Source organism: Oratosquilla oratoria, chromosome 12 (assembly GCF_046742065.1).
Source record: "Oratosquilla oratoria isolate Oo_2021 chromosome 12, ASM4674206v1, whole genome shotgun sequence".
In the NCBI taxonomy this organism is placed as follows: Eukaryota; Metazoa; Arthropoda; class Malacostraca; order Stomatopoda; family Squillidae; genus Oratosquilla; species Oratosquilla oratoria.
Window position 1 is genome coordinate 21,008,166 of NC_134788.1, and position 10,000 is coordinate 21,018,165.

General features: G+C 38.8%; 1 protein-coding gene across 3 annotated transcripts in view; it reads right to left on the minus strand.

Moving 5' to 3' along the window:
* Window positions 1–3,144: 3,144 nt before the first annotated feature.
* Window positions 3,145–10,000, minus strand: part of LOC143031062 (uncharacterized) — a 24,881-nt gene continuing 18,025 nt past the window's right edge. For all 3 annotated transcript variants that reach the window (XM_076194440.1, XM_076194439.1, XM_076194441.1), the window contains 4 exons: window positions 7,473–7,628; window positions 6,308–6,564; window positions 5,721–5,904; window positions 3,145–3,321 (listed from right to left, as the gene is read on the minus strand). In XM_076194440.1, the coding sequence (XP_076050555.1) occupies window positions 3,173–3,321; window positions 5,721–5,904; window positions 6,308–6,564; window positions 7,473–7,628 (746 nt within the window). In that variant the 3' untranslated portion in view covers window positions 3,145–3,172. The remainder of the gene's footprint in view (window positions 3,322–5,720; window positions 5,905–6,307; window positions 6,565–7,472; window positions 7,629–10,000) is intronic.

Here is a 10,000-nt window from a genome sequence, read left to right on the forward strand (position 1 = left end):
TATATTGAGACAGGAAAACAGAAATAAGCAAAGTATGTTGTTATAGCAATACACTTATTCTAGTAATTTTATTTAATTCAAGATTTATATATAGCAATACACATATTCTAGTAATTTTATTAAATTCAAGATTTATATATATCTACAATATACATATATATATAATATACATATGTTTTTTTAATGCGAAGATCTAGAACACAACATACTAAGGGCATACGACACAATGGAAGATTTATATATCAGAACAAAGGTATAGAGGAGGGAAGAAGCCAGTGCATAGAATGTGGAAAATGAGAGAAAATTCCAGGAACATTTTTAATTCTCCGAGAATGTGGAGTTTAGAAGGAATCGATAGATAAACAAAATGTCGACATCAACAAAGTTGACGTGCGAGGGAAACCTAAACTTTGACCAAAATCCAACATGTTTTATATTGTGTGTGTATATATATATATATATATACAGTATATATATATATAATTATGATGGTGATGGTAATGAAATAAGGGTAATGATAATGAGGATGTGACGATGATAATGATGGTAATAATGCTAGTGGTGGTGATGATGATAATGATGCATTATCACAATCACCATTAAACACGCTTGATCCCTGAACAAACGTCGGCACAGGTGGCGGTTGGCGAGTGTGGGATAAATGAATGGAGGAGAGGTCCCTCCCGCAAGATCATCAGGCCACGACGGGAGAGGCTATTCCGACGCACGAAAAACGCTGACGGGTTTGTTTGACTTCCATCAACAGTCCACCGCCGAGGAAGGCCCAGGAGGTCGAAACGTCTGGTTCTGAATAAAACGCCATACTCTGGCCTTGACGTAGCATTTGCCACCTCACCTCTCCGTATTCTATCAGTCTTTATGTACAGTCGTGCGGATGAAAGTTCTCCTTGCTCACAAATCTAGCTACACGACTTCCCAACAAACATGAAATAACCGGACCAACATCATATCTATTCAGTCACTGCCGATTAAGAAATGTCGGGCCGGTTACGGAAACTCAGACTTCCGGTGTTGGTCCGTCCGACTTATAAAGTTATCCGCATGCACACTGGACTATGTCTGCTGGATGCTGGCCCAAAGCAGGGACAATTAACGGGTAACCTGAATCGGGCCTATACTAAATTGGGCCAATTATGTAAACTCTGGTGTCCCGAGCTGGTCCGATTAATAAAGTTATCCGCATGTACACTGGACTGTGTCGGCTAGAAGCTGGGCCAATGAATGGGTACCCTAAATTGGGCCACATCCGTTAATTCTTATTCCCAGAACTGGTCCGACTAATAAAGTTATCCGCATACACACTGGCCTAAGTCGACTAGATGCTGGTAAATGCATTGGACCAGTTGATATAGTTATTCATTTTCACATTTGACTGCATTGGTTAGACATCAATGCCATTGATGGAAAACTACTTTTATGCCTACGCTTCATGTGCATAGCTCAGTATCATGCCACCTCACTCACCCTTCACCCCTCCCACTTTAACCTATTACCACACCTGATACATATTTTTGGATGCATCCCAGGATCTGTTAAACGCATCAAGAAGTATATAACAGGGACGGCAAAAGGTTAATGGAGTAGGGAGGGGTGAAGGGCGAGTGTGCATGGCACCTAGTATGGTCCTGAATCATACACATGACATGAAGGCAGAAAAGTAGTTCTCCATCAAAGACTGTCATGTCTAATTAGGGGCCCTACACACGCTCGGACTTTTACTCAGACTTGTCTGCAGAGACCAGAATGGTCTGTGCAGACCACAAATCTCCTCTACACAGACACATTCAGACTTGTCTGCGCATCCATGGTCTGTGCAGACAAGTCTGAGTAAAAGTCTGAGCGTGCGTAGGGCCCCTAACAGATGCAGTCAAATGTGAACATTAATAACTATATGAACTTGTCCAATGCACTTACCAGCATCCAGTTGACTTAGTCCAGTATAGTATACAGATAAACATCTAACCAATACAGTCAAATGTGAAAGTGAATACCATGCAATACTGATGAAGCTCACAAACTGAAACACACCCCATTATATACAAGTAGACTTTATTAAGAGAAATATGAAAAAAAAAAAAAAAATTATTACAATGCATACTGCAGCAAAAAATGAAAATCTAGTGTAGGGCTTATGGTCTCTTGCAGTCTCCTTCATTCTTATGTCCTTACGTAGACTAGTTTCTAGTAGGAACTATATACACACACACACATATATATATATATATATATATATTACATATGCTAATGTACTCTTTCAGTATCAAAAATATAAAATATTCTCAAATATGTAAATATCACATGAATATCAGTGTTGAACAAATTATAGTATTTAAGCCATTAAACAATTGTGAAAGTACAGTGTATGTGCAGTTTTCAAAGGAAACACACATATATATATATATATATATATATATATATATATAAACATAATATGGTAATGTACTCTTTCAGTATCAAAAATATAAAATATTCTCATTTCATATTCTCAAATATGAAAATATCAAATGAATATCACAAAGTATTGAACAAAATATAGTATTTAAGCCATTGAACAATTGTGAAAGTACAGTGTATGTGCAGTTTTCAAAGGAAACAAATATTAAGTAAAAAACATTAGTTATACTACCCCTCTACCACAGAAGTATTGAATGCTTTGATAGTGGTATAAAAGATCAAGGTAGACATTGCAATATACAGGTAACTACATAACATGATTACAACTACAGGTGTTTCTATCAATTCCCAGTCAATTTGAACATGTGGCACCTTCAGTCATGGATATAAGATGTAAAGCAACTGAGGATAATCTCATGTTTATTTCCATTTTGTATCCATGACTGCAAGGATGCCAAATGTTGATGTTAGCTGGAATTAGGGTCATGGACATAAACACCTGGGTACAATTGTACATGGCACAATTATTCCTAAATTAAATAAATCCATATTGTTTTGGTGTGAACTAAAGTATAATTAAACAAATCCATATTCTTTGGTATGAGCAAAAGTATATCATTATTTGGTATGAAAGAAAGACCAGATATTCCTTATGCAAGTAAGTTAATCATGGTATGCAGTGGTCCAGCTGTTCTGCATTGGGCAGCAACAATTAGTGTATATGTAACACCTGGACAAATATTTGCATAAAGGAGGCCTATGATGTGTCACTACTGGTGGAAGTATTGATATTTGAACGCCTCTGGCGACCACCACATCTGCCTGATGCATTCCTTAAATACTTCATGATGGTTTTTCCAATTTCATCCTCTGTGGTTTGGAAGTTTCTGTTGTCAAGCAAAACCCCTGCAAATACATTCAGGGAAACTTTATGTTAATGGTCTTTATTAACAGCATTACACATCCTTAATGTTAGATCTTATGTTACTTTATAGTTCCACTTTACAGGGGAAAAGGGGACAAGTGTGAGTGTAGTAGTTTCAGAGGGATTAGCTTGTTAAGTGTAGTTGGGATGGCTTATGGGAGGGTCTTGATTGAGAGGATTAGGAGAGGAATAGAGGGAGTAATTGGTGAGGAACAGTGTGGATTTAGAACAGGTAGATGTTGCATAGATCAGATTTTTATGGTAAGACAGATATGTGAGAAAGCTATAGGAAAAAGTAAGGATGTTTTTTGGGCTTATATGGATCTGGAAAAGGCTTATGACTGGGTAGACAGGAAGGTTTTGCAGATATATGGGATAGGAGGAAAGCTTCTAGGAGCTGTCAAGAATTTTTAAGAGAGTAGCAAAGCATGAGTCAGGATTAGAAATGGAGAGCTAAGTGAGTGGTTCGAGGTAAAGGTGGGACTTCGTCAGGGATATGTTATGTCGCCCTGGCTGTTCAACATATACATGGATGGGGTGGTGTGAGAGGTAAATGCAAGAGTGGTGGGTCAGGGATTGGATATGGTTAAAGAAAATGGAGAAAAGTGGGAGGTAAGCCAGCTGTTGTTTGCGGATGACACTGCGCTTAATTGTGGCAGGATCAGAGGAAGGATTGAGGAAGTTAGAGTTTAGGAAAGTGTGTAAAAGAAGGAAGTTGAAGATAAATGTCACGGGTAAAAGTAAGGTGATGAGATGTGCAAGGGTTGGAAGTGGCAACAGACTGGAAGTGAGCATTAAGGGAGAGTGACTGGAGGAAGTGAATAGTTTTAGATACAGTACTTAGGTGCGAATGTGGTAGGAATGAAAGGAGTGGGGGGTAGAGGTAAAATGTAGATTGAGAGAAGCGAGTAAATCCCTTGGTGGATTAAAAAGTTTAATGATAAACAGACATTTGGGAATGGATGCTAAGAGGAGGTTGTATGAAGGAGTGATCATGTCAACAGCACTGTATGGGGCAGAAACATGGAACATAAAGAGAGGAAGAGAGGAGTTTGAATGTGTTTGAGATGAGGTGTCTGAAAAGTATGATAGAGGTTATTAGGCTGGATAGTGAGAAATGAGGAGGTGGTGAGGGGCAGAACGGGGGTAGAAAGGGAGTTGGGAGATAGGGTGGATGAAAGAGTATTGGGATGGTTTGGACACATGGAAAGAATGAGTGAAGAAAGACTAGTAAAAGAGGTGCGGAAGGGAGAAGTTGGTTGGTTAACTAAATCCGAATACCCAGAATAATTTGTGTTTTGAGAAATAACTAAAAGTTCAGGTTTTAAACATCCCTCGTTTTACTTGCAATTAATGCTGAAGGGTTTGCATAAATAGGCAACACTGTAAAAACAAATGAAGGTAGCTTGGTGATTGCAAGTCCCATAATTAACATGGATTTGTCTGAATCTAAATGGTTTGGCCAGGTTAGACCATTAACTTGCTGCACTATCCATGAATTTCACATGTCATTATCCAACTGAATGAGTTGGCTAAACGTCTTGCAGCGTCTGCACACTCTTCATTCAATATTTGCGAGTACAGTTATGTCTTTGAATAATTGAATTGCCTTGATCTTACTCCCTTTGCTGACTGAAGACTTGATTTGCTAGACAATAATATTCCCTGCACAGCCATTACTCTGTTACAATGAAATATTCAAATGTTGCCAAGTTAAAAGGACCAGCATCCTCCTCAGGCACCTCTTTCTAAAATACATTGTCATCTCCTTTTAGTCCCTCTCACATTCCACATTTCTGTGGGTATGGTATCTTCATACAATCTTTCTCTTTGCATACATTCTCAAATATCTGCTATCCACAATGCTCTTTACATCCCAAACAAATATTCATCCATGCAATCAGTACTGACTTGCACATTCACTCACTTCTAGTTATATGACCTCAGATGGTTGAAACTTTCCACTTCCTCATGCAACTTTTCATTCAATCTCACATTCACTCAGCTACCATCGTCTTTTCTCATATGTGCACTTCATGAAATTACTTTCCTTTCACTCTCATCTTTCATCTATTACTTCCCTTGTCAAACTCGACATTCAGTCACCAATTAGTCTCTCTAAAGAACCTGTCACAGCTGCACTGTCATCCACAAAGAACCCTGCATTCTTTGTTTACAAGTCTTCACCCTGCTCTAGGGAAATTCACTACATCCATATATACATACATATACCAAAGGCTTTTTCCCCCTTACAAGAGAGGTAGCCAAAAAGAAAAGAAAAAAAAAAGGCCTAAAAATCATTGCCACCCATTCCATCCCTAATACATTCCACTCCCCTCCACCCGCTACGCTCGCTATCACTATGTAACATTAAACCTACTTGTAATTATGGTGCATAGCTTTGTTGGCTTAAATCCAATCTTGTACTTGTCGTCCTTGGTCTTCCATCCAACTCGTCCCTCCCAGTTGAACTTCTTTTGCAAGTCATCCGTTAAACACGAGTCAATAATGCATTTTACTGACATTTTTACATTTGATCCACCTTGTCTAGACAGGCGACAGTACTGAAATATAAATTCATTTCTACTTTTAATAACAATATTTATTTGATGCAAAGGATAAAATATACATCTTTATAAAGTACATCCTCATAATAGTACATCTTCATAATAGGAAAATAATGCATAACACTACTTTTCCATTTAAAATGATACTCATTTCTTGACATATTTAGAGGCCAATAAAGCCTATGGAAGAGTGGAATGCTGAAAAGTGGAAGATTTTTTTCCTACAAAAATATTAAGAACAGAACTATTAAGATCTGCCAAGACCTCAACTTCACCACACTGGCCTTCCAACTCTGCCAGTAGTGTTCACTGATAAGCATACAACACATACAAGTGAGCCATTAGGTCACCATTTAAACAGTGTCACCACTACTGTGATCAATAAACAGCACAAACTTACCAAAAGTTGTTCAAAATCAGCATTTGCTTCCAGTTCTGCTTTGACCTGGTTGAAGTCCTCAAGTGTTTTGACTGGTAAAAATGCATCAAGTCTTCCCAAATCTTCATGCCCAACAACCTCTTTCATTTGATTATTTTCTTTGCTGTTGAGTATGTGTAACATTTCCTGAAGCATCTTGCTTTGGTTTTCTAATACAGTTTCAAAACGAGCAAATACACTCAACAGTGTCCTAAGTTCAACTAAGATCATTTTTACATCTGAAAGGAAATCAAATCAAATGAGAATGGAATATAAAGTAACAACTAACATGAAGCCCATTGAGGCCTATAATTACACCATAACACCAATGTGTGCATGCTTGCACTGCAGATCAATCCTGGGACCTCAGAGTAGGAGCCTATCTGTGGTTAGCAGACTACCAGGATCTTATGAGGTCTAAGGTTCAATACCCATGCACACTTAAGTGTTTATGGTGGTTTGAAAGTAAAAAACCACCATCAGTGTCTATGTATATACACTGACAACAGTTCTACCAAAAGGGGTGACAAGACAAATCCTCTTATTCCCCTTTCGACTACAACCACTACTAATGTACACTAACTGGCTATTCCCAACCCTAGGTTCAATACCCATGCACACTTAAGTGTTTATGGTGGTTTCAAAGTAAAAAACCACCATCAGTGTCTATGTATATACACTGACAACAGTTCTACCAAAAGGGGTGACAAGACAAATCCTCTTATTCCCCTTTCGACTACAACCACTACTAATGTACGGTACACTAACTGGCTATTCCCAACCCTACTTCCCATATCAGTGATCTCATGTATGACATGAGGGACATTCTTTGTCTTAGTTGCCAGGGATTGCCTTTGTCAACACCACCTATCAAAATCGATGATCCACATTATGATTGTGCAATAATGACATGATAGAAATTAATTGATCAGGTAGACAGATAACAATGATGTCACTAAGCTATTTTCACAGCTTGATGGAGTCATAAAAATAAAATTAAAAAAACAGTACAAAGGAAACTTTCATCAGTAAAGTTATAATGGTTACAGTGCCACTTATTCTCATTATGACACAGCTATTAAAGTGACTGGCTGAGGGCAGTAATTAGCATTTCATTTGTATGGACAAAAACATAATAACATCTTACCATTAGATGTCTGGGATGATTCACTGATGAACACATTGTTCATTGGTTTCTTGATGATAGCATTTTGCCTCTTGAGTGGTGGGACGTCTTCAAATTCAGGTGGGGAAGGAGCTTTTTTCTTTCTTATTATAACAGTACCACTTGACCCACTCGAATCTGTATCAGAGTCCCAGACAACTTTTTTTTATTTCTGCAATCAAATTTTTAGATTCTTTTTTAACTGACTCAAGACTATGAGTTAACCTTAGCAAGATAGAAATATAGTTTTTAATGCCCAGTCCTACAACAGGCAACCCTGCATTACATAAAAATCACTCTAAACCTTAAAAATTAATCTGTTTACTACTCCTCAAGGTAAGATATACTCAGCTGAAAGACTCCATGTCAGTTAAGGGTATCCACTATACTGTTGTCAGACAAGGAGGTATAACAACAGCAGACTTTCATGTGTTCTATTAAAAAAACACATGCACACATGAGGGTAGTAATTAGACACGAATATTCGAAATGGGAAGAAATGATAAGTGGTGTTCCACAAGGGTCAGTACTAGCTCCAATTATGTTTGCCATATACGTAAGCGACATGGATGAAGGAGTTGAATGTTATATGAATTTCTTTGCAGATGATGCAAAAATGTTAAAGAAAGTAACAACAAACGAGGACTGTAACTCATTACAGACCTAGACACAATCTGGAAATGGACTCAAAAGTGGGAGGTGAACTTTAATATAAAATTTTTTTAGCATAATGGAGTTTGGCAAAAGCAAAAACAGAATTAAAAAAAAAATACAAAATTGGTACTTATGCTTGACTTTCTTCCGAAACACTGTATTTGCTATCATCAACTCTCTTTCTAGACACATTTCCACCATCAACTCTCCACTACGATTCTTTCCTGGGAGAGGGTGGAGAGAAAGGTGGTAGATGGAGCTTTAATGGACTATGTAGTGGTAAATAGGATTATGATACGAAGAGTTAGGGATGTACATGTGCTAAGGGGAGAGGGTGGGAGAATATCAGATCATTTTCTGCTGGAAGGCAAGTTAAGAGTGGAGGACAGATGGAGGAAGAGGAAAGGGACAAAAGATAGGGAGATGCTTAGAGTGAACTCTTTAAATGAGGAGGAAAAGGAGGAGTACAAGAGGAAGCTGAAGGAGGAGTGGGAGGGAGTGAAGGATAGAGTAGAGGTAGGTGTGGAGGAGGAATGGGGATGGTTCAAGGAGGGAGTCACAAAGTGTGCAAAGATGGTGTGTGGAACAAGAAGGTCAGGAGGAAATAGAAGAAAGGGTAGTGAATGGTGGGATGAGGAAATGAAGAAGGTTGTAGAAGAGAAGAAGTGAGCTTACACAGATTGGTTACAAAATAGGACGAGGGAGTCTCATGAGACGTACAGGGAAAAGAAAAGAGAAGTAAAGAAAAAGGTAAAGGAGGCAAAGAGGAGAGCAGATGTAAAATGGGGTAAGAGTATGACAGAAAATTTTGAAAGTAATAAAAAGATGTTTTGGAAAGAAATTAAGAGAGGAAGAGGAGGCGAATCAAGTAGAGAAGAAAAGGTAAAAGGTGCAGATGGAGAGATGATAATGGAGGAGAAGGCAGTAAGGGGAAGATGGGCAGAATATTTTAGGGAGTTGCTTAATGTGAAGGAGGATAGGGAGGGAAAGATAGCTGCAGTGGGAAATGCTAAGAAAATGAGAGTGATGAGTGAGGAAAATGGAGAAATAAGGAAGAAGTGAAGGCAACAGTTAAAATGATGAAAGCAGGTAAGGCACCTGGTATGGATGGATGCCATGCAGAATGTCTTAAAAAAGGAGGTATAGTGATGGTGGACTGGCTGGTGAGGTTATTTAATGTTTGCTGGAGAGAAGGTAGAGTGCCAGAGGACTGGAGGAGTGCTTGTATAGTTCCACTTTACAAGGGAAAGGGGGACAAGTGTGAATGTAGTAGTTTCAGAGGGATTAGCTTGTTAAGTGTAGTTGGGAAGGCTTATGGGAGGATCTTAGTTGAGAGGATTAGGAAGGAACAGAGGGAGTAATTGGTGAGGAACAGAGTGGGTTTAGGACAGGTAGAGGTTGTGTAGATCAGATTTTTGTGGTAAGACAGATATGTGAGAAAGCTATAGGAAAGGGGAAGGATGTTTTCTGGGCCTTTATGGATCTGGAAAAGGCTTACGACAGGGTAGACAGAAAGGCACTGTGGGAGGTTATGCGGATATACGGGATAGGAGGAAAGCTTCTCGGAGCTGTCAAGAGTTTTTATGAGAGTAGTAGAGCTTGTGTCAGGATTAGAAATGGAGAGAGCGAGTTGTTTGAGGTAAAGGTGGGACTTCGTCAAGGATGCGTTATGTCATCTTGTTGTCTGTCAATTGACGGCCTCGGTACTTCCGACAGTACCTCGCCAGGTTTATTTTCTTGAAGGAATGTTATGGAGCGGAGATACATGCATTCCTTCAAACTGCAAGAACTTTGTATACCCCGCAAGCTGAGAAAGTGGTTGAAAAGCCCGCCAACGTCTCTCACGACGACGACAA